General features: G+C 41.5%; 1 protein-coding gene across 1 annotated transcript; it reads right to left on the bottom strand.

Annotated features, from left to right (window-relative positions):
• Positions 1 to 13578: 13578 nt before the first annotated feature.
• On the bottom strand, positions 13579 to 22107 carry LOC308045000 (uncharacterized protein; the record flags this gene model as incomplete). Its single annotated transcript, XM_080351997.1, has 10 exons — positions 21396 to 22107; positions 19409 to 19543; positions 18531 to 18655; positions 18160 to 18228; positions 17590 to 17703; positions 16688 to 16803; positions 16343 to 16398; positions 14897 to 14949; positions 14084 to 14211; positions 13579 to 13739 (listed from the first exon to the last, which is right to left on the bottom strand). Exons 1-10 carry the CDS (start codon positions 21597 to 21599, stop codon positions 13579 to 13581), a joined length of 1161 nt encoding a protein of 386 aa, XP_080208123.1. The 5' UTR covers positions 21600 to 22107.
• Positions 22108 to 25757: the final 3650 nt, after the last annotated feature.

The raw sequence follows: 25757 nt of genomic DNA on the forward strand, positions 1-25757 counted from the left end.
TCATGGCTGTTTATGCAGTTAAATCGCTCTTTATCATACACCAGACACATAATGACTTTCTAAGGCTCCCACTGGACGGATGGTCCGTCTCTGTAATAAATGTTGACAGGTTTTATATAAAACCGTATATCATTTTCAATTCCCTGTGTAGCCATTTGAACCAGTGATTAATAACCTCGCAAATCTTATCTGTTTGAAAATAAGAGGAGCTGGGTTTGTTTCCTTCAGATTAGGGTTCAGGGCTTAACAACAGGAAAATAGCCCGCTGAGATCACCCTGGTTTTCATGGCACATAAAAGTAAAAACCAAGAAAATAGAATATAAAATACGCTAAACATTCATATCACAAAGCAAATAAGATACTTCACGAGACGTGATAACATTGATTCATAAAGTCTGTAACCAAACAATTGTTTTATATCAGGCTGAATAACTGTGAACGGAGAGATAGGCACTTGTACATTTAAATTAAAACAGTAATTGACCGATAAGATGTACCACAAAAAAAAATATTCAGGCTCAAACTTCTTGGTGGTTTGTCAAACTGAAATGAGAAAGCTTTAGACAAGGATAGAGAGGAAAATGAGGCAAGAATTTGGGATTCCATATCCAAGTTTGGCCTTGGTACAGCTGATATCCAGGATTGCTCCAGTTTTTCCCTGATGCCTGAAAAATATGCAGAATTTTATTATGAGAATATGCTGGATTACAGTCAGCACAGGGATAAGAATAAATTAAAAAGTGGTGTTAAAATTGCACAGGTGTAGTAGCCGAGTCGAGCAACCTGCTGAAGCGAGAAATTTCTTCTAAAACCCACTTAAACATCTACTTAAAGTCTGCTTAGAGCACAATATTTAAAGCCTTACTTGCATGGTGTAGCTCTGGACCTCAACAGCTTCATCCCCTTCTTCCCAATTGCCCCATTAGCGTTGAGTCCTTTCCCCTGCAGAAAAACGACAGAAAAAAAAAATTCAAAAGAAAGCATCCAATCTGTGTTTTTCCCTTGGCAAAAATCAAAGCGAATTCAGCTGAAATATGTCCCGCTTATTGAGTTTTCAGCTCTCTGGTACACCGAAATTTTCCTGTGAAATCAGGAGCTTCCTGCCAAGATTTTAATTTATTTTTGAAATGTAGCTTTCTGTCCAAAATTGTCAGCAGATTTTCTCTTAAAATAGCTTAGTGTTATTGCAATATTAAAAAGAAAAATTACCTTGCCTTTGACTTCCACACAGTTGGCTTCTCACAGAGGCTAAAGATAAGCCCTGAGAACTGGGTGCACTCTTTAATTATATCTCCTTAATATAAAACTTTTTGTCTGACTTTAATTTTTCACCACTTTCATGCAAAACCAGGACAGCGAAGGAAACAGTCATTTCTCCTTATGCTTTTTGTTAAGTGAAAACATCAAGGGTCACCAATAAATCACCTAAGTGAGGAAAGGATGGAACTGGGAAATGAGGCGAATGGTGGAAAAAATCGGATAATCTCTGGGGAAAAAGCAATTTATCCCTGCACTGGCAGGTGGGTACAGACACACGGATTTTGGTATAACACTCATCTTATAGGAGGTATCTCCCAGGGCCTGGACCCAACCAGGTTAACACATTTCTCAGGGAAAAAATTTGAATTTTTTTCATCAGTAAATAAAAATTTAATCCCTGATTTTTTTCCTGTTTAAGAGTGGTAGTTTTCAAGCATTGAACACCTCCTGCCAGCCTGAGAAATGCTCAGTAACCCCCAGATTTCTTCCTCTGCAATGGAAATCTTCAGCTCTGTGACAAAAAAAAAATAAAATATCAATAAAAAGTGGAAGGGAAAAGAGTCAACAAAATCAATGTATCCCAATAGGTTTTTAGGATGAGAAAAAATACCGCATTCCAAATGATTTATGGTCAATAATAAATACATAGGAATAAAATTTAGTGTTGCTGTTTTAATTCTTCCTTCTGCAGCATCTATATTGTCTAACAAGTGACAATATTAAGAAAAAAACAAAGTTATTTTGGCCAAGAGCAATAAGGCAGCTATGTGAATTTGAATTATATTTACTGCCATACGTCACTTGAGAATACACATACTAACATAAAAATAAACCGCAGAACAAGGCAAAGTGAGAAAGTAGATTAAAAAATGTGCAAAATATTATTTGCTTGATCATCAATATAGGACCAGAATCAGCCTTTGCACCACCATGGACCGCTAATAATAATAATGCTAATTATAATGATGATGATGATAATGATAATTATGATAATAATGATAATGATAGTAATGATGATGATGATGATAATAATAACAACAACAACAACAACAACAACAACAACACACTGGGTGAAAGCTTGGGAAATAATGTGACTCGTCTCTAATGCAAACATGAAGGAAACAAATGTGTTTGTCCACGAGAGGTCTCTAGAGCCCTGTACAATCACAGGATATTTCCACATATGCCTCTTCTGCTCTGAAATGAGACAGATGTTTGGATGCCCATGTCCCTTGATCAGCTCATGGGGACCCCCATTTGTGTCCCCTCTGGATCTGGCACATTCTGGCCTCCCTCAGTCCCTCAGTCAGGAGGAGGATGAGGAAGATGGATGGGGCATCTGCAGGAGGAGTGGAAAAGTATCTCCAAAGGGGAGAAACAAGTAATTTGTGGCAGCAAGGGGTTGCATCTATGATTTCCCTGGGCAGAAAAAAATATGCATGAGCCCATGGCTTATGAGAGCTGCTAAGGAAAGGAGAAAGTGTTGCTTGCTTATCTCATAGATAAAGAGGCGGAAAGATATTTCTTCCTTGTGAAAACTTCTTGTCTAACACCAAATAACTGGTCAGCCAGTGGTGGCACCGCTGGCACTGCAGGCTGGGGAGAGTGGGGGAAAAGTGTCAAGTCCTTTTTTAATAGTTTTAACCAGAGAACTCTAATATGTTGGAGAATATTTGTAAAAGATGCTGTCCTAGCAAATGAATGGTTACTTTAGTGATTTCTCTGCTAAAATAATGGGAAATCCCTACAAGCTGTTGACCTTTCTAGATGTTCAACATTTGTAGGAGTTTGCACAACTTTATTATTGAAACATTAATATGGATTTTGACTTCCTCACAAATATTTTCACTATTCTTGCAGAATAGTTGTAGAAAGCACATCTTGATTCAGAACATTCAGAGACCAAATGAAATTACATTTTGGTTGTATAGTTACCAACTATTTTTTGCTTTAGTCAGTGACTGACCAGGGAGCAGAAAAATTACCCAGTGTTTATACAGTGCAAACACTTTTATATGTAAATCCCATTCCAAGAGGACTTTGCAGAACAAACATATTCTGAAAGTGCTTATAAATGATAGTGGACACATTTGGAGAATCTGTTCTCACAATCTCACAATAAAAGATTATGTTTCTTTCTGCCTGTCTAAACAATAAGTTGCAAAACCGTTGGCCAGTCTCATCATTTGCTTCCTGTGAGTACTTGTTTCTTCGGTCTCAGTAACTGCCTTTCTGAGTACAGGTGAGATTAAATCCAATCTATATGTATAATTCCCATAAAATATATCTCCTTACTGAAGAGCTGGAGCATTCTCAGCACCTGGCAATTGCTCTTATCACCCTGTGACCAAAGACTAAAACAGAAGACACATATTAAACAGCTTACTTAAACACAGCAGAATTTCTTTTTGGAGCTCTTAATTTTTCTGTGTTAATTGCAGTGACTGGGATTTGCAGAGGGTACAAATGGAGAAGGAATGATGGGGAATGAAGAGGAGACAGAAGCTGCAACACTCTGAATGAATGCTGATTTTACCAAGCAATTCTGATAATCCCAGCAACCATTTTTGGCTTGGCCAGCCTTGGTAACTGTTAAGTCTCATCAGATGATGTCACGAGGAGAGCAGAATTCTGCTCTAGGATTTTTACAGAGGAAAAAAATAAGTCTTTACCTCCTCTAACACACACTTCACCAAATTCCCATTGGCTGTTATAAGCAGGGCATAAATCTCCATAGATAATGCCTTTACATATTCATCCTTGGAAATATTTTCTCTTGCTTCCTTTACCAAAAATGGAAACATTTCCCTAAAAAATAAACACTGTGCCTGAGAGCTCCCACCCAGCCCCGGGCGAGTGTGGTCTTGGAGTTAGATCTCGGCAAAAGCTTCCTCACGTTGTGGCCCTGTGGAGCCTCCATGAAGACAGTGGCCCCAGAAGATCTGGGCTTTCAACAATGAATGCTTTAAGTGTGGTTTTCATAATTTGTTGGGTTTTTTTCTTTTATTTTCCTGATTTGTGGACCATTAAAACTGTTCCAGCAGGGATACATGATACCCTTTAAAATATGGAGATTTCTGCCTAGCACATGTCAACTCTCCTTCCTTACTCCCCTTTCATGGAGCCCCAGGGAGCTGCTGGAAACGCCAGCCCTGGGAGATCAAACAAGCTCAGGCTCTGTGAATCAGACAGGGGAAACAAATTCAAGAGACAAGGTCCTTCCGGAAACATCCTCCGGAATCGTTTGAGAAGACAAATTGGAAGTGCAAGTCCCAGTAGAGTGAAGGGAGAAAGACAGCAAAAGCATCCCAAGCTCATAAAAGGAGAAAGCAGCAACGTGAAGCAATCAGAGGTGGTCGCAGTGACGTTTTCCTCTGGGGCTGCATCGCAAATTGATGCAGAGGAGTTTTCCACCAGTTTTTCCACCAGCTAACATCAGAGGCAATGGACATATCTGGGTGTTTTCCTGCTCCCAGCACCATCCATGCACTTGTGCAAAATTGTCCAGGGTCCTTGGTCCTCAGTCAGTGGGAGCTAATATAGTGCCATAAAGTATATAATTTTCTATTAAATATTGCCAAATAATGCTAACAAATAGCATTTAAAACAGATGTCTGGTGTAAGTGAGGAAGGATTTAAATAAAATAAATGCAGAAAAGAATCTCCAGGTAATGCTTTGATATTTTTTCCTTGAGACAGAGTCAAGTCCACATAAAAGAGGATGCAGAATCACAGGTCATCAATTAAGCTTGAGGGAGGCAGAGGGAGAAAGATATTATTAGAATTGGGTCCTCATCATCCAGCTTATAGCAGGTAGAGAACAGCCTCAAAGCTCATTGAAGGGCTTAGTGTTGGCCAAAAACAGGATCTAAAAGTGGAACCAAACTCTTTAAGCACTTCCCACAGCAGAAACATTCAGTATTCTGATCATATCAAGACTGGCTTGTCCACGGGAAGCTCCTGTGTTTTGGAGATGATAAGTGTGAATGCAGATCCCGAATATCCTTGCGAGCATCACGCCATGCCAGTTTGTCCATGTGTAGAGCTGGACTGCATTTCTGTGCTTTGCCACTGTGGTCTTTCCTCTCTGAGACAAATGTAAAAACATGGAAATTATGCTTAAGGAACATTTCATCCACAGTTCATTAAGGTTAGGGATAACTGAGTGCTTCTCCATCACTTCCAGAATTTCACATTATCCAGGAACAACGTGCTCCACTAAATACCCAGATAAGTATAGCTATGCTGCTTGAGCTGATCTAGAAGAAAAATCCTTGGTATTATTTTCCTGGAATATTCCTAATGTACATTAAAACTCAGGACTCTTAATAGCCATTGGGCTCTTCACAGTCCAAAGCAACAATTTCCAACCCATAATATGCAAGACAACTTCTGCAAAAAAGTTTTGTCATTCTTTTCAGTCACAGTTTTAACTATTTTAGTGGGGGTGATTGTACCTTATTTACATGATGTAACACACATCAGACATCTACAGTGGGTACTACCTTGTTTTGTTCATGGGTTTGATTGTGTTTTGTTTCTTTTGCAGACCTTCCCCTCTTTCTTCATCCCGCCTGCTCCATGTCTCACCCCATAATGGGTAAAGGCTGCTGCAAGTCTGGGCAGAGCTCTCAAGAGGCTGCGAGGGCCTATGGGAAGCTGCGATTAACGTAAAATAAACTCCCGGGTTAACATTTAAAGAATGCTGCTATAGAATTGGCCAGACAATTTCTTTCCCAGAGTTTTCCCATGGGTAAAACCAGACCACAGCTCTTCCTCCATTAAAGGCCCTTTGATCTCCCTTGATGAAATGCTTTATGTATTTTTGGATTTTAGTGTAATTGGCTCTGATATCTCAAAGCTCTTCCTCATCCCCACATCTTCTCTATGTCGGTGTTTGTTCTGAAAGCCTCACACAACACATGGCTGTACTAAGTGCATGATAGATCAAGAGGAGCATATTTATGGCTTTGGGAAAAGCTCATTACGGATCATTTAAAATACTCATTCTTCATTATGAAAAGTGTTTTGTCTCAACAGGAGTCAAACCCCATGTCCTCAGAAAGCTGTCTGACATGTTTAATTATGAATTGCTCAACAGTTCCTGCAGAACAACTCAGTTATGTTTGATGGGATTTATCCTTAGATATTGGGACTGGACATTGTGTCCTCCCTCCTGTCACAACTCAGGGTTGCCAGCCCAGCAAAGCAGCAGTGGACACCACGGCTCCCCAAGGAGAGCAAAACATCCCTCATCAGCACTGAGGTGCACAGGTACATCTTACATCTGCATTTATGTCAAGATACTCCTATTTTCTCACCTGTCTCTGAGTTATGACACTTATTCACAACTATTGTTTTAGTGTGAAAAGCACGTTAAACGGTGCTGTATCAGAAATGTCACTTATTTTGCTAATCTAATGGAGGAAGGAAAACATTCCTGGCATTATGGTTTTATCAGCTTATAAACATGTGGTAGAAGCCCGCATGCCTTAGAATAACAGTAGAAACAAGACTGGGAAAGGAAACTTTGGGATCTGGATGCTTTAATAAAGACAACCAGCAGCACAGTGCATTGTGTAACCTCAGAACTTTTCGCACTCCTCATCTCTGCAAAATGCTATTAAATATTCCTAGAAACTTTGGGGTCCTGTAATTTTTTTTAATTCCTTATTAATTTATTATCCAGCCCTTACTTAAAGGACATTTAGGACTGACAACAAACAAACAGTGGAATTTCCCGTGCTTCATCCAAAAGGAAGATTTAAAAAGTTAGTCAAAATGTATCGAGTGTGCATAACTTGAGTTGTTTTGCAGAAGGAAAAAAAAGCAATTTCCAGGGAAAAGGGGTGACAGAAGTAAAAACCATCATTGTCGCCTTGTCTGAACAGCCACTATTTTTAGACCAATTTTTATCCTACTGGTGTTGACCTGCATAGTCCTGTCTGGATGTGTTGTATACTACCCCTCTTGCCATGGGACCCGACCAAACCTGGCCTCAATCAGCTTAGATTTTATGGTGGAACTTCTTAAAGAAATAATAATAATTTTCACTTGCACCCAGACATCAGCATATTCAGTTGCCCACAATGACACTTTTTCGGCACTGGATGCAATACGCAGAATGCAGATCTGTCCATTCAAGGTGCAAACATGATGAGACCAAAGGCTTTTCATCCTTTCCCATCTTTTTCAGCCTCTCATCTGAAAGCATTCATGTCCCTGACAGAGGGAAATTAGATGAGTTTGGAGAACAAACTCAAATGATAGAGTCATACGAGGGTTGAAACCAAGGCAGTGTCCGTGGTGAGGTTTATTTGCTTATGAATGTCTCAGGTTTTGATGGTTAAAGGCACTATCTTAAGGCTACTGTAATTATCCAGTGCTGTTTTCTCCTTGTATGGGTATTTTTTTCACCAATGGTGGAGTTCATGCTTTGGCAAAGATTGGCTAAGAGGCCCTTTGAGCCCTATTTTGAAAAGTCAGACTTCAAAGGGATATAGACAGTTGCAATTGAGAAGTTCTAATTAGTGTTTTATAGAGCCAGTTTTATGGGGCATGAAGCTCCCTACATGCTGCAGAAGGTTCTTCCATAATCATAAGAGCACAAAGGCTAGAAAGTTACAATGTAATTTAGAAAAAAAAAAAAAACACAGATGACAACTTAAAAAAAAAAAAAAAAAAAAGATATTTCAAGCCAATGGGATGGGTGGGAAAACTAAGGTCAAATCTCAAGCAGAAGGAAAAAATTAGACAAAAAAAATGAGGCCATGGTATTAGTTGAGGTTTTGGGGCCCAGACGTGCCAAAGATGCCCCTGAATGCAGAACTCAAAGTCACTTAGTCGCATGTAAATAAAATCTCCACCTTATTGAGTCCCTCCAGCAAATCCTATCAGAAAAAAACACTTCGTAAAGGTAAAGCTTCCCTCTCCCATGCCCCAGCCCTCCAGGCCATGAGTTGCACCCAGATCCTCTCTCCTGTCACCATCTTCTTGCTCAAATGGCATCTGATGGACCCTCCTTCCACAAAACACATTTCTAACACCTACCGCAACCAGAGGTCCCTTGTCAGCCTCATATGTCACAAGGTGCTGTGACAAGGACTTCAACCATGAACAACTCCAGATTTATTGAGCACGGGGCCATTTCTAAGTTACTTTGACCAAAGCATTTGAGGTCAGCACTTAAGACATGGTGTCCCACGCACAGCTACCAAGCAATGGAGGAGGACACTCCAAAAAAACATGGCACTCCTACTCTCCTCTCTATCTCTTTCCTGGAAAACATGATAAAAATGTGAGCAAAGCTGCTGAGACATGTCAGATGTGCATCTCCAACCCCCTACTGTGGATTAAGAAAAGAAGTCATTCACCACTCAGCATATTTGGAAAGTCTCTGGTGCACAGAGCAGACACCTCCAGACGTCTCCATCAGTGACATTATTTATAAGTGGCCTAAACAGCTTGTTAGGCTAATTGCTCCTGGAGGGATTTAACTCTATTGAGAAAGCTTGAACAGGGCTCAACTGTTCCAGAGCATTAGCTGCCACTCCTCCCTTTGATTTACATCCGTCGTAAAATTTTATGGCCAGATTAGAATGAACTTCACTTGCACTGTGTTTTTTGTTAAGCTTTTTTTCTATGCTGAATAAAAGCAAAAATCAATGCTGTAACTAATTACAGCCTGAACCAGGAAAGGAAAATACCTCAAAATGGGGGGGAGGACCCAAAAAGTCCTCCAGAATGGATCCCTTTGGAGGTCTTGCTTCAGTCACCTGAGCTCTAAGTATGTTAGGAGAGCAGTAATAGTAAAAAAGCCACATTTTAGGGAAGACCAATTTTGGATGGAGAAAAACTGATCTGGGAGAGGGAGAGTGAGGCAGTTGGGGTTCCAGTAAATGGGAGAAGGGAGTGGGTGGTTATCAGTCATTTTGTCTGGAATGTCCTTAAGGCATTTGGCTGCTGAGCTTGTTCTTATGGAGGGAAAAGTCTACTTTTGAAATAATTGGTTGCTTTACAGAGATAATCCAGATATATAGTGCATCTTTTTTGATGAATTACAGAACTCCCTGGGCTACACTTTGCTTCACCAACTGCAAAGCTAGGACATAAATCCAAAGAGAAAAAAGATTTTTTTTCTTCCTTTCTTTCTGCCAGTGAAATACAATGTCACTGAAAATGGCCTTTCTATCTATACTATGAATACATGAAAGACTGCAAAAGGAAGGAGAATAAATAAGCCTAGTAAAATATTTACCATTCTAGACATCAGTAGCCAAGGCCAGATTGATGTGACTTAGTTTGGGGCTGACAGCCTTTAAATGACCCCTTTGCAAGTGCCTGAATCTTGAAATTCAACATGCATGTGAGCTCCAGTGGGACAGGCAAGCATTTTGTGCAAGTATTTTGCCGTGTCAGGCGCTGGCCCATTGACAGCAGCAGGAATTACAGGTGTTCAGTTCCTCCCAGACGTGCAAAATGCAGATGCTGGAAAGCAGCTCATCCCGACAAGGCTCCAGCTGCTTCCCTTCATGCCGGACGAGAGCAGATCATTTGCTACATTTCACTTCTGGCCAGGACTTACCTCCATTTGCTGCTTTTTTTTTTTTTTTTAATTTCCCCTCAAAATTAATGCTTTTGGGCAGCAGCAGCATTTCCCAAGATGGATTTTTCCACTGAGAAAGGAGCCGCAAGAGAGGACCACTTCATATGGTCAAAGCATGGGGCTTGGTAGATTTATTTTAAATTAAATAAGTTATTCCATGTGTCCTGGACACAAGCTCACTATAAACTAATTTGAAATCCAGGGAGAAAACCCCCAACAGTCAATTTTTCAGTCCTGCAAGCTGAAATACCGTACCAGTAGTTCATCACCTGGCAAATAAAACTGCCAGCTCGAACCTTTATTAATCATTTTCTGTACCCTGCTTGAACTTTTCCAAACTGAACTCCGGAGTGCTCTAATTCTACATCCACTTGTACCAAAAGAAACAAGTAAGGAGCACAAAAGGAGAGGGATGAAGGCTGCGTTGTCCTCCTCTGCCAGAACATGAATTTCAGAGACTGCAAGTCGGGCAGATATTTGTCATTTGCCCCCCAGCATTCCCACTTGTAGCCCAGTTTCTGCAAGTCAGAAACACTCAGACCAATACATTTCTCGATGGGATAGATTTTTAATTTTTTGACCTGGATAGAGAATTTTTTTACAGCAACTTCTCTAACTGTCATTCCAGAGCAATAATTACAAATTTTTCCCATTATCTACATTCCATGAACCCTCCAAAGACCTTGATTGATTATGTGCCTGTATTCCTTCTTCTAAATGTCGATGTTTTAGTCTTCAAGAAGAAAAAAATAAGAGATGACAAAAACTCCACAGAAAAAAAAAGAACAGATGTTCCTGAGATCATAGCAAAACAAGCCACACACTTCATAGGAATAAACTGTGATGTATAACACAGTTATTTTTCTAACCTTTCTAAAATTACCTATTTGACTGATTTCTTCTGTGTAAAAAGAGGCATAAAGCCTTTCCTTCTGTCAAAGTACCATTGTCTGGAGTAATTTAGAAGTTCCCTGTTTTCTGTGCACTGAGAGTTCCAGCACACAGACAGATTTAAGACATCTTTAAATTTGCGCAAGTCTCACAAGAACATGTCTCTTAATACCACTGTAACTAAAGAAGTATTTATAGGAGATGCTCAGCTAAAACCCAAAGCTCTGAATCAATGACTATCCCAAAAGAAATGTGATCGTAAGATTGCCTTGCACACACAGCTGATGGTTCAGGGTGCAAGGGGGTGCACGGCACTTGCACCACAAATCTGTGCAAATGCAGAACAGGGACAATGTTATTAATTAGGGAGCAGGAATTTCTCTCCCCTACTGCACAGCCACAGAAGAGACTGCAGATAAAATCAGCTTGTTGCATCCTATCAAGCTGTTGCCTGGATGATCGCAGCCTTGTTCAGTAACGCATCCCAAATTTGAACATGCATTCCTGTTGGATAATTTTATATTCTTGAACCTATTCTACATATAACGCTGTTGTAGTAATAAGTCTAAGAGCTATCTCAGAAAGGATAAAGTCGTTTTTAAAGTCTGTTAGTTTTCTCCAGTGTCAACCTAGGAGAGATTATGTAGACATTATATACACCTAGATTTCACTACTTTCTTAAATGGAGTGGAGGAATTATTACAGCCTATCCTTAGGATGCTCCCAGCAGTTTCACAGCATTGCTGCCTGGTACAGAGAATGAGGCATCTTTCCTTAATTCCTTTTGTCCAGATCTATCACATAACTATTTTTTCCTGACATATTATATGTTTCATTTCCAATACTTAATGGTAAGAGGCATCTAGGTAGGGAATACACTGTACGTTACCTTGGGCCAGCAGCTATCAGTGACTAACATGGATGTTGTGCTTCATAAGGCATCTAAGTTCAAGTGAATGATGAGAAATTCAGGACATCTTCTAAATCAGCCTACCAGACCCTGACTTTCCTGCAGACAATGTAAAACTGTGTTTGTATCACTTGTTTCATTGGCCATTAATGCTATTCCTAGAGGACGCCTCATTCTGGATGCGCTTTCTCCTACTTCTTCCACTTCAGCTCTCACACAGTTATAGAGAAGACTATCAAATCAGTGTAGCTTCCTGTAACAGCTTTTTCCCATGTTTTAATGACTATAAAATCCAGAGAGTTCAGAAAGATAGAGCTTTTATTACAAAAACAAATCTGAAAGAACAGAGGAACAGCTAAATTGGCTCAGAGACCCACGTAGCCCAATGTCCTGGTCTTCATGGTGGGGAGCTGCTGGCAGTTGAGGAAAAATACCTAAAGACAGAACATAGAGCACTCCTCCTGCGATCAGCTGTTCAGAACTTGCCTTTAAATTGCCTCCAGACCATCACAGTTAGCAACTGCTACAAGCTCTGCAACTAAAAATGTATCATCTATCTCATTTCTCTCCAAATCCTTTTATACCCTTGACCTCCATCCTAAGGAGTTCCACACTCAAAACTCTGCATTTTGCAGGGAATAACTTTTTTTTTGTTTATATTTTTTTGAAAGCTGCTGCTTGCTACGTCACTGGGAAAAGCTTGCAAACGCTCACAGAGGAGAGCTGTCGGTCGCATGGTGCCAGGAGGAAAGGTCGGGTCCTTCAGTTTTTGACCCAAGCTGCAAATTCGGAACCGGCTGGGCGGCTTCATCCCTGCAAGAAAAGCAGTGATGCTGAGTTGTTGTTTTGCAGGGAGGGGGACAAACCAGACACTGACCCTTCAATTTCTAACATGGTTTGGATTCGGAAGCAGATAGGAGATGGTAGGCTACAGGAATTTTGTCAGCATTGCCACATTAAGCCTTCCTGGGGCAGATTTAGGAATGTCCAGGACTGTCTGGACTTGCAGAGGGTTTGAGTTTTAATGGGGATTTCCATGTTGGGTTATTTCTTTCCTCCACCTCGCAGGTTTTGACAGCAGTGAAGGGAGTGGAGCAGGTATCTGGCAACTGCTACAGACCATGTTTTTCAAGTTCATCCAGTGGGTGTTTGGCAAATTAATGGCCTGTTTTACTTACTTAAATGTATCTGGTTTTCAGAAGAAGCTGAGCTCTCAATCTCCTGAAAGTCTTCTATGGCATCTCCTCTGAAGCTAAGAATTAGTGTTTATTTTAAAAAGGAAACTCAATGTAAACAACTAAACTAGCTTTTTTTAAAAATGAGAAATGACTCAATAGGTAAAAGGCTCCAGTAAAAGACTGTGATAATCATGTGGCAGGGGAAACAGCAATTCACTCAGAAGCCCATATTTTGTTGATATAATCCTTTCTCCCAGAAGAGCCATTCCTGTATTGATTTTCTGATTATTTCTCTGTTCTGTGCCTTAGTCTGACAAATACTTGTGTGAGCAAATTTTACCCTGTAAACAGTTAGTGTGCTGTTTGGGGTACAGGACTAATTATTTTTATAATCTGACAGATTGTCTAAGTAGGATAATCTCCACAATGGACCATCTATCAACTCATAAACCTATATGGAGACCTACAAAAAAACCCTTCATAAATCTATAAAACAAACAACTGAACAAGTGTCCATGGTTTGTCTGCATGTATGAAGTGCTTGCACAATCACTCTTTTTCAAATAATATGTTTCTCAATTTAATAAACACATTAGGCATTAAATGAACAACATTTATTTACATCAGATAAAAAAATCTGTGCATTTGTGCTTCAAATAATCTATGGAGCTGTAGCTACATAGGTCAATATAGGACAATGGGAATTCTTTACCTCTTCTTTCCTATGAATAATTTACCTGTAATAAAATTCAACCAAGCCCCAGCCTTGTGTTAACCCATTCAGTTGGAAATCCGCAATGCACTCGTGGAAAACGCCACGTCCAGTCAGGCCATTATACACCACAGGGCAAGCCTGCTTATCCAGCGTTGCAGAAACATCAAAGTACTCGCCACCTTTGATAGAAGTAAAAAGGGTAGAATGTCACTGATCTTCAATAGTATTTCATCAGAAAAATTCCCAAGATCTAATAATTTTCCATATGGTTTATTCTTAGGCTTTTCTAAAGGGCAATAGTTTTCCTGTCTGCTTTGTAAATTAAGCAAAATCTTTGATGAAGCCATATTTCCAGAGCAGCTGAATCCACCTCATAACATACATTTTAACACCCTGAAAGTGAAAACCACACCATTTATTTGCTCCAAGGATCACATGGAATTTCACTGAGCAGTGAAATTAAATTAACTGTGTGCCAAAAAGCTGAAGGCAGATATAGATACGCAGGCTGCATTTGGCTTACCAGCAGTAAAAGTGACTCCATATTTATCCCCGATAACACCATCAGCAGCCATCTCGGCCAGCGAGGCGTTGGACCACTCAATGCCAGCCTTCCTCCCATTGGGGAAAAAAACATAACCTACAGTGAGGCTGAAAGGGAAAGAAATGGAGTAGAATTGAAGTTCAACTAAAATTCAAATGGAGCAGCACATTGGCTTTCCAGGGGAGCTCAACGCTGAGCATCGTCTTCATCCCTGGAAAGCAGCAGGAATGAATACAAAATATTAAAAATATCCTTGTTAAAATATTAAAAATAAATAAAAATGTTTAAAAATATTGTGGTGTATTGCAAATGCTAAGGGGGAAAGCCACACATGAAGGAAAGATGAAGCTTGCAGGATAGATTGTGGTGGGCAGGTGGGACAGGTGGGTCAGTGGTCCCACTTGGCCAGAGGGCCATGAACGCTGGTCTTGGAGCTTCTGGATGCAGACAGCACCAGTCAGCAAGGCAGGACTCCCCGCATAATGACCCATCACAGACGGACACACCTTCTTAAATAGCTGGAAGTGCTCAACTTGTACCTCTAAATCATCTAGACAGCAAGACAAGCAGCTGCATCAGCCAAACAGTAATTGAATGGGAAGGAAGTAATTGAAGGTAAAAACTGTCCTTGTGACTAATTGCAAATGGAAAATAGGGTGGAGGTACTGGAGAGCAAGAGGGTGTGGATGGAAACTGGTCTGCGCAGGTTCAAAGGAAGAATGTACATACAGGTATCCTCTGCCACCTTTAAGATGTATGTTTTTAGCAGCATAAAGTATCCTGGTTACTTACTGAGTTGTGGTTGCTGGCATATTAATAACTGTTAAATGTGCTGCAGTCCCATCCTGTAAGAAAGTGAGAAAGAAAAAGCAGTCTAACTTGTGCAGAATAATTTCTGTGGATACAACTGAGGTTATGCAGTGTGCTGTGACTTTACATGTTTAAATCTTCTCAGTGCATCTTCTGTGAATCTGTCTGCAAATGAGAGTCCAGAAATATAAACCAGGAGAATTTAAGGACATTAAGGACCACAGAAACTCCACAGCAAGAAGACATATGAGAAGGCGGGAAATACATGCAGAGATGTCAGCTAGCCATAGTAAAAACTGATGGGCAACATACCAAAGTTGACCCTGCTTTGACCAGACACTTCTACTAACCTATATTATTCTATGCCTGGGAGCAGCATACAGGAAAAATGTTATAGAAGATTGAACTAAAATCTCATGTTTTTATTCATTTCTCTTCCATCCTTGAATCTGAATCCCTTCGTGCTCCACTTGGGCTGCTCTGAGGCAAATACAACTATGCTGTGATGTTATATATGCACAGACACTTGGGGTATGAGGACTCAAAACTTCAATCAGCAATAAACTTTTATTCCTTCTTAGCAGTCAGATGGCTTTTAATTAGGAAAGGAAGAGCAGCAGTCATTTTGAGTCCTGAATAATGATGAAGAAAAGAGAGAGGTCACTACCTGATTATACACATTACAGCACAGAAGCACAGCCTTATTAAAAGATACACGGGCATATGTTAAATCACAGCAGCTACTGGATCTGCACATAGATGAGATTTTCCAAAGTGTGTTCTGTGCTGGCTGGGAAAATAAACTTTTATTCTGAATTCAGCCTGAACTCCTGTAATTCTGCCTCTAATGGAGAGTTTAGATTTCTTCACGCCTGTGTTGGCAAAGGAAATGTTTTTTCAGGAGCATCTGTTGGGGTTGCGTGGCAGCTTGTACCATCAGCGTTCAGCGTCTCCCCAGGCTGTGTGCTCCCAGCAGCCGCAGTACAGGCAAAATGGCAAAACAGAGAATTATAGCTCAGCACTGGCAGAAATATTTGCTGACTGCTGTCACGCAGGCTTAGGATCTCTGCTAATGCCTCGGGCTCTCAATTAGTGTGAATCAGCGCTGAATCAGCTCCATGGAGCACTGGGTATGTGCGGCAGCTGAGGATCTGTCCTGTAAAGCTATCTAATTTTTCTTAAAAAAAGCCAAAACAAGCAGTTTCAATTTACAGAGACAACTTTTGGTTCAATCGGTGTAGCAAAATCTCAGTTTTTACACACCCAGTGTTGAGAGTTGCTCCCAACATGGATATGTGCTAACGATGGCACCAATTAGCACTTCTGATTGCACACTGTGGATTCTCCCAATGCCTTATTTCTGGATAATGACTGACAAGTTCAGAAACACCTCCAATTTCATGGTTACGGAGCTGTGTTAATACCTACTTCAAAGTGTGCCAAAATCATGACGTAACGGTAAATCTCAGACCAGTTCCGGATACCTGCAAAAACGAACAAAACCACCCAACCTTAAGTTCACCATTGCTGGAAAATATGAACTAATAGTACCCAATTTGACACTAACTCTGGATAAAGAGATATCCAGTAATTGATAACACGGTAAGCGTATGCATGTCCCCAAAACAGTAATGGCATTTCCTCTGAAATGTCTTAAATTCATGCCCAGTCACGACATTGTTGTTTTTAAAGATAATCCTTAGTCCCAACGTCCTGCCATTACCAGCTACAGTGAAGACAGCCAAGTGAGTGATTATTTTCTGGAGCTGTTACCATAAGAGTGGCTCCGAACGCCTTTGAGAGAAAGTTCTGTTTTCTCCTGATTTTCTATTTCAATTTCTCCAACAGACTGGCCCCACTGCTCATGTCGGAAATGTTGTTCTCTTTGTCTAGGGGAAAGAAAAGTGAATCAACAGGCAAAATCAACAAGGCAAAATCAAGGTGGTCTCAATGCCAATCTGATAGACTTATCCCAAAACGTCTGGATCATGGCTATGCCAGATTGTACACATTAAATCCATTTTACATTTCCCAGTTATTACTACGGAATGTCTATTCCCATCCTGACTGACTAGAAAAATGCCTGTTGTTTGAAAAAATATTGTATTACCAAACAATTGCTGCTCAGAAGTCAGCAAGTATCACCAAAGACAACACACTATTGGTTTACATATTTTCTGTTTGCATTTAGAGAACACAATATTGATATTCATATTTTCTTTGTGTATTTTCAGTTCTCTGAAGCTTGTATACTAATTAAAGAAAACAACTTTAGCCCTTTCACAGGATTATATTTGATCCTTTGCTTAGATATACCTGCACCATTGGCTTTGGAAGTGGTTTGAATCAGGTTCTTAGCAATGAAAAAATGAGAGAATAAGAAATATTCCTAATGCTTGAGGTTTTACAGACCAAAACTGTGGGGAGGTCCCTCCACCCACATGTTGGGAAGACCCCGTCCATTTGCAGGATCCTCCTCAGAGGACACATCTGACGTTGACACATCTGGTGTGGTTATGAAACCAGGAGACATCTGACAGGAGCCACTTCCTTTATTGGCTCACTTCAAATTAAACCCAACTTCTAAAATTACCTATAACAATACATGACAGACCCTGAAGAGATCTGTAGAAAAACTCCTGTTAACCCTAGAAGAAATTAATCTTGCCTCTCACTTTTTGACCCTTTGGAACAACTCGAAGGTCCACGGTTCCTGGGCAAAAGCACGTACAAATGCACTGGGGTGACTGTCGGCACTAAAGTCAAAGACTTCTGTGAAGTTCTCCCAGCTAGGAGAAGAGGGAAAAAATAAAATACATTATTAGCTGCCAGGTGATACAAGACCAAGCTGTGCGCTTACTACTCTGACAATGCCAATCTTTGTACTTTATCATTATTGGATAAATCTGATTTTTCTAATTTTTAATATGCTACTACTTTTCAAGGAAGCAAACAAATGGAAACTGAGAAGTGCAAGAATCAACAGATTATGTAGGAAGGGATGATGGAAGGGCATGCTTGTTCTCATGTAGTCTGTTTGGAGGTACAAATGCAGCATCACTCCAGAAATACTGTGCTACTTTGACAATAAATCATTTTTTTATCAGACAAATCAAGTCCATAAACAGAAAGCAGAGGCAAGGGCTTCATGTGCTACTTTGTGCATGTGACCCTTTGAAAACAGTAACCGAATCTCTAACCACAAAATCACTACACATCCCGAAGCAAAAGTGAAATGCTCTTACTGGAAAGAGAATTTAACTGGCACAAGTTCACCTTCCTCTTCACTCCACTGCTGTCGGTAGGGTCCTTTTCTGTAAGGCAAAGCATCATAATTTTGTATCACTCTTAAACAAATAGCAAAACATTTCTGACATGCTTAGGGATGCAACAGGACACATCACAGAAGAAAAATGCTATTGTGTGCTAAGATAGAACAATAAAGCTACATTACAACCCTACAATGGGTGGAGATAGTATTAGCTGTATTTTCTTTCCATAAAAATCAATGTGTGCTATTGTTACCAAACCTCTCTTGTTTCAAGTCTGTTAAATGTATTTTCAGATTGTGCTCATCTTAAGAGTAGATAAATGAAACCATAAAGTGCTGCGGTACCTGAGTAACCCATCGAAGCTTATTTTCCAGTGCATTTGGGGCTCTATGTATTCAATAGTGAGCCCTCCTCCACTCCAAATCTCTTCAGATTCATCACTCACCAGCATGTTTGGATGTTGTGGGTGCTAAAAAGACATTTGAGGAAAACATTTTCTTAGTTCAGTTGTGGGGTTACAATGTGGGTGAATTCCTGCTCTGACCATCCTCTGCAGGAGGCACAGTTGATTGAAATGGCTTTTTTTTCAGCTCTTCCTGATTTCTAGTAATCACATCAACCTTATCTTTTTTTGGTCTCCTCCTGGTCATGGCTACTTAGCAAAACAAAGTTGTGAGCACAAAAATAGTTGAGTGCAAAGAGATCATGCCAGATCTTCTCTCCTTTAATATGCAGCCAGTTATTAACAAAAGAGAAAATCCACAGGCAAAATGTACGATTAATACTGTTTTCTTTTTATCAAGAATAAAGCAGATGTACATATAAGAACCTAAAAACTTCTCTTTCTCTTTGAAAGAGGCAATTCCACAATGATTTTTATAGCATTCACTCATTGGGAAAGGATGAAAAAAACCAACCATAACTATACAACGTAACTTATTAACCATGTACTGCATGCTCAGATTCTTCCTAAGATACTTAACAGGGCATTTTTTAGAAGATACACTGTGTTTCATGCACATCGAGGGAAAAAGGGAATTAATGTCAGATACCTACTCAAAAAATTAGATATAACCAGTAACCTGGGCAGTGCTATTACTGTCTTTAGGATGTTGATGTAGTGAAGATGCAGAGAACATTATTTTTTGCTTGGAATCCTACCACAGGTTCAAGACAGGAGTCAAGCACCACTGTGGAATCTCATCCCACATCCACCACGTACTTCAAACTCTCCTGTTCCCTCCACCCGCAGGAAGAGCCACATCTCGCAGATCCCATTCGGACGTTTGGCAAGACGAGCGATCACAAAAGTCTTGTTGGTCTCTGCAAAGCCGGTGAAATAAATTGAATCCAGCGCCTGGGGAAAGGGAGAGGGATTTCAGCTCCAGCCGCAGGCAGGAAGGGAGGGGAGAGGGTGAGTAATTCGTTGTTTTCCATGGGTTTCTTCTTAGGAATCAAAGTTTGCTTTCACTTTTTATATTTAATAGCAGGCAGCCCAGCGAGCAGCCAGAGTTTCCCCAGCAGCGGTGAAGCCTCATTTGTAAAACAGGACAGTCCATACACCCAGAAAACATTTAGTTAATCTGGCATGCAACGCTCACATCAGTCATTGACACAAAAGCATTTTTCCTTTCTTTATTGTCCATTTCCTTATCAGGGCAGACAAAGAAAGCAGAGAGGGAGCAGCTGAGAAGCAGTTTTAGAGAGGGAACGTAATTATTGCCTGGTAGCCATGGACAAGGTAAAATATTATTCTTAATTAAGATTATTATTTTGCAATGAGAAGTTCCCTTAACCAAAATCCTTATGAAAAGCACCCTCAAAAAGTGTCTTCAAGGAAGAAACTCAGCCACATCTACACCCACCTTGTATGAAGGACAATTTATACTTAGGGGAAACATAGAACCAAAAAGGGAAAAGGAAGAGAAAGCCATAAGAAACCCAGTACTTTACTACATGATCAGCAGCTGGACTGGTGTAGGGCCAGTTACCATCCTAAATCTCAAACACTGTTACACACAGATGTCCACAACTTCAAATTTAGATGTATATTTTCACATATTTGTGCAGAACTCACTCAAAGTGAAGTTTCAAAAGCTGGAACATTGAAGTTAAGATTTTTGTATGCATTTTGGGGTATGGATGAAGTTCTGCTTCTGAAAAAAACATTCAGTGTAAAACAAAACAAAACAAAAAAATCATATTATTATTGCTCTTGAGCATTTGTTAATTAATATGACTCCAGGATTCCCAGAAAGCTCCAGGAAATGCCAGCAGGAAGTTGATTTTTCACAAGAATTACTTAGAATTCAAAACGTCAGCTGGCATCTGCAAGTAAAATCTTGATGAGACAAGGAAAACCGAGGGAAATCCTGTCTCATCAGCCTTTCCGCTTTCCCCTCCCACCAAATATTACAGCAAGGCCCACCCAAAGCACCCCGTTAGGCACAGTGAGTATTTTGACAGGATGATCCATGAACATAGGCAAGGTACAGGCTGTAGACAGAGGGTTTGTTATTTATTAAGCAGACAAGTACACCTGGAAAACAAGATTTAGTTCACCAAGTGTGTGAAAATAAAAGGCTTTTGTGTCTGCTTTTTCCAACCGATATCATCTGGTGTGATTTGAGGCTATCCTTTTCCCTGCAAGGAACAGTCAAGGCAACATCCCCATCCTGTGATGGTTGAAGTGGGGTGAAAGGATGTGGGTCCCGAAGCTTTATGGGCCAAGCAGTGTGGGTACCAGGCACCAGGATGCAGGGGATTGGGGTTCCTGAGGGATGCAGGTCCCAGGGGATGCAGGGTGCTGGGGTGCAGGGGATGCAGAGGGTTGCAGATCCCTGCAGGATGTGGGTTCTGCAGAAGGAGATGGTGTGGAGCCAAGGGGAAATGGGTGTTGTGGGGCAATGTGGGTCCCAGGGGATAGGGGTTCCAAGGACTGGGGGTGCTGGGATCTAAGGGGAGTGGGGTGCTAGGAGATAGGGGTGCCAGGGATGGGGCAGACAGAGGTGCCAGGGATGGGAGTGTCACAGAAGATGGTCATGGGAAAGGGACTACCAGGGAAGGGGTTCCCAGGATTAGGGGTACAGGGGCCCAGGGAGATGGGGGTGCCAGGGAAGACAGTGTCACGGCAGGGGGTCCTGGGAAAGATGCTGCCGGGGAAGGGGCTCCAAGGATTTGGGGTACCAGGAGCGCGGCGGCACACTCACGTGGGGGTCGGGGCGGAGCGGCCGCGGCCGCCGTGACTCCGCGGAACCTCCGCCGGCCGCCCGCTGCCTCCAAGTGCCGTGGAAGAGCAGGAGGCAGCCCAGGGCCCAGCGCTTCAGCGGGACCCAAGCGCCGGGGGTGGCCGCCCGCCGAGCCCCGAGCAGCGCCAGCAGCGCCGCCGCCAGCAGCGCCAGCAGCGCCGCCATCGCGGAGCGGAGCTCGGGGGTGTGGAGCGGAGCGCGGGGTGCGGAGCCGGGCGCGGGGTGCGGAGCCGGGCGCGAGGTGCGGAGCGGGGCGGTGCTGGGCGCGGGCTGCGGTCGCCGCCAAACCCCGCCTCGGGGCCGCGCAGCGCCGTGTCCCGGGGCCGGTCGCGATCATTTCCGCGAGCGGCTTGTCCCGGCTGTCAGCCCGCTGAGGTCACTCTGGGAAGTTGCATTTGCTCCATCTTTTTTTTTTTTTTTTTCCCTTTTTCCTTTTTCTTTTTTTTTTCCTCGATCCCGCCACATTTCGCTGAGCCGCACGGAAGCGCTTAAAGGGAAGCGAGGCAGCTCCACTGCAGAGGCACAGCCAAGTTTCTAGGAAACGTGTTTCTAGTTTCTGGAGCACAAGTGTGATGGGGAGCGGTTCGGGGATCTGGGGCTGTTCAGCCTGGAGAACAGGAGGCTGAGGGGAGACCTTATCACACTGTCTGCAACTGCCTGAAAGGAGGTTGGAGCCAGGTGGGAGTCAGGCTCTGCTCCCAAGGAACAAGTGATAGGACAAGAGGAAATGGCCTCAAGTTGCGCCAGGGGAGGTTTAGATTGGTTAGTAGGAAAAAATTCTTCCTAGAAAGGGTTGTCAGGCACTGGAACAGGCTGCCCAGGTCAGTGGTGGAGTCACCATCCCTGGAGGGGGTTAAAAGGCATTTAGAAGAGGTTCTTAGGGACATAGGTTAGTGCTAGAGTTAGGTTATGGTTGGAGTCAATGATCCTGAGGGTCTCCTGCAACCAAAATGATTCTATGAAATCCTTCAGGTTAAGGGTTGTGGTGCCAGAGAGGTGGGTCTTGGGGTCTCCCCACTGGGGCTGTCACAGGGTATTTGGGCATTATCAGCTGCTCTTCCCCAGGCTGAAGGTTGTGTCTGTTTCCATCTCTTTGATGAGGACCACAGTTCATATTTTAGATTTCTGACCCGGTCTTATTGGGCTCTCAGCATAAATAGGTCCTTGCCTGTCACTGCCAGCTCCAGCCAACGGGCAGGGACAAGGCTTGGCAGCCCATCTCACCCAAGCCAGCAAAAAAAAAATCGCCAGGAGCAATTGTAGGTACTGTATCTAGAAGCTGTATTTTTCATGGCTTTTTGCTGGCTGCACAGTAGATCTTTTTATTCCCTTTGCAATTAGCAAGCATTTTGTCTCATTTCCCTACACTAAATGAAGCCCAGGCTCTCGGGAGTGGTTGGGGTGTATCTGATCTCCCTTTGGAGAAAGATGGGGCTCTCAAAACCTGTGTTTGCTTTTGTTTTCTGAGTATTCTGGCTCCCTGTTGCCTCTACGGACTGCTCAGTGGTCTTCAAGTTCCTTGAAAAAGCATTTCTTGTACATGTTTATGCCTTGTCTTAATTGTCCCTCCGTTTGGTAATAAAACCACCTGTGCTGTGGTTTGTGTTTAAAGGATTAGTGCTTATGGTTCTTTTGATTTCCGTCTTTGAGTGCAACTTGTTTTCAATAACCTCCTTGGCTCTGCTGCTTCTTTTTGCCCTTTATCTAGTCTTTTGTGATACTGATGTGCACTCATTCTGCCTCTATGATCATGTTTCTATCTGTATTTCAAAAGCCTGTAGTGTCTTAGATGTTCCTTTTACCTTCTTCTTAAAAAGCTTCCTTATTTTTACATAGTTCCTGTTTTCTGAGACTGGGTATAGCTGTTCTGCACTGCTTTATTAGTATCCATAGACCAAATCAAAAGGGAAATAAAATGCAGAAGGCACCACAATTGAGACAATGAGGTTCAGAAATTTATTTCTGTAAATCGCCATTGCCTCAGTTAATACTCAAGGGGTACATCTTAAAGTTAACCACATAGAGTAGGCAGAGAGCCAGAGATAATAAGGTTATTTTCTTACTTCAGATTGTGTTGTGGAGGGACTGAAAATGGTCTAAAAATAGGAGATGTGTCACAATGTTATCACCCTGCAGCACAGCAGATAGGGCTCAGCACACTAAAACGCTGCAAAGGGAATGGGTTATGAAAAACAGCTTTCATTTTTAGTTAAAATTTAAACACAGTATTGACAGAAAGCAATACTCAATGGGGAAAGATCCCCACAAATGATAAACCTTTGGGGCTTTACAAACGTGCACGTAATTAAACCCTCAGCAGCACTAGTCTCCTTGAGATGTAAGGGTCTATGGCAAACGCCATGTTCTTGTAAACTCTTTTTTTCTCCCCCTAATGCAGTCCATGAACTTTGCCAAACTGTTGGAGTCCTCATACAAATCATTTGAATTTCAGTATTTGCATTTCTGAGGGGAGGATAAATGGGACATGAATATTTCATATATTCCTCTGATATGTGAAGTATTCAAAAACTCCCAGTCTAAACAATGCATTGGTTAAGGGTTTGTGGCTGGCTCTATGGAATCTACAGCAGAGATAAGCTCCATTCCTTCCTATGAGGGCAGGAAACACGGAAACAATTTGCTTCATGCAACATTATGTTTCAACGTTTCTTAGGTAATTTGTTTGAGGACTCGAAGTTATCTCTGGCAAACAATTTATCTTGGCAATATTGTTAGCTGTGGAAATGGGTTCCAAACCAGCAAGACTCACCAAGGAACCAAAGTCCTGACATGTCTGGTAATGTTTTTAACATGGCAAAAACAGTCCTGTGTGTATTAAAACAAGTCTAAGATCTGCTCCACACACTTGGCAAAAATGCGAGGAGGAAAATAATATTCAACTGATTTGTTTTGAAGTTCAGAAGGAAATGAGAAACCTGTGACTGATGCATGGCGCCAAAAATACAGAGAAAAAAGCAAGCTGAATGTAAGAATTTCTTGTTAGTATAAATTTGCTAACTTGCTCTTAAGCATCTGCAATATTGGCCATCAAACTTCACATTGAACATTTTAAACAGCAGTGCCTCTTTTAAATCCAGCTATCTGGCAAAGGAAATGTCAGGACTATATCCCATCAGAAAAAAAATTTTCTGCACCCTCAGAAATCAAGGGCCTGCAAAATCAGATTAAGTGTAGCTCTGACGTCCAATGTGGTTCTCAAGATTTTCGCGCTGTAGCGAGTGCTATTTGCTGTGAAAAGCGATCCAGTGTTTGAGCAGAAATCAAAGCCAAGAAGAAAAAAACGCGTATCATGATCTCTGCTCTGAGCACTGCACACGAAACTGGATTTTCAGAACTACATCCAGAAGTAATGGCTATGCTCACATCTGCAGGGTGGGACCCAGACATTCCTGTCCTTCAAGAAAGCTCAAATCAGGGAGAGAATTTCCTGTTTTCAGCCTATATTTAAGACATATGTCATTATATGTGATGTTTCTTTACAAAACTTGACAAATAACTGTTTTATCTATACATCTTGTCTCCCTGCATTTGCATCTGGAGATAGACTGTTTGCCAATGTCATATGATCAGTATGATTAATGTAATTTTGCGTGCCCTGGGGCTGTAGAAATAAGTGATGCACCATCCAGTGGACAAACGCACTAATTACACCACGGTGACAAGTTATTAAACCTCAGTTCCACTGAAATCGATTGCAAAATTTCCACTGAATTAGAAGCTCTTGGGGATGAAACATGTGTGGGAACTGCTGAAATACACAACCCCTGGGTTGTGACAACGTGCAGAGTCCTGTCTAGTCAATATTGCTTAAAAAAACCCAACACGATACCTATTTTTTTTTTATTATTTCTGGGTAACTGTCATATCTCAGCCATCATGAGATAAAAGCATGAGAAAGGCAAAGTATTTTGCTTTTCTCAAGGGTTAAGCTCGCTATAATCAGCACTGCACCCCCATTAGTGTGTACCCCCAAAGATGCTTTTCTTACTTCTGTTTTTATTCCTGGATAAATGACATACTAGTTACATTAAGGGAAAACAGGGAGGGCGAAGGATGGTTTACAAAAAGATCAGCTCCTGTGATTTTGTGTCTATATGTATTTACATTCTTTCATTAGAATAGCAGGGACATTGGTATCGACTAATTTCTTTCGGTGTGTGAAACCCGGTTGTTGGGAAATAGGAGACTACACACAAACCCGAGCTATTCCGGAGTTCCTAATATTGCAGCACAGAAGCAGAAGGAAATGCAAATAAAAATAAAAATTAGAAACAAAAAGGAGAAACACACACAGACATGCGG

Source organism: Nesoenas mayeri (assembly GCF_963082525.1).
Source record: "Nesoenas mayeri genome assembly, chromosome: 12".
Lineage (NCBI taxonomy): Eukaryota > Metazoa > Chordata > Aves > Columbiformes > Columbidae > Nesoenas > Nesoenas mayeri.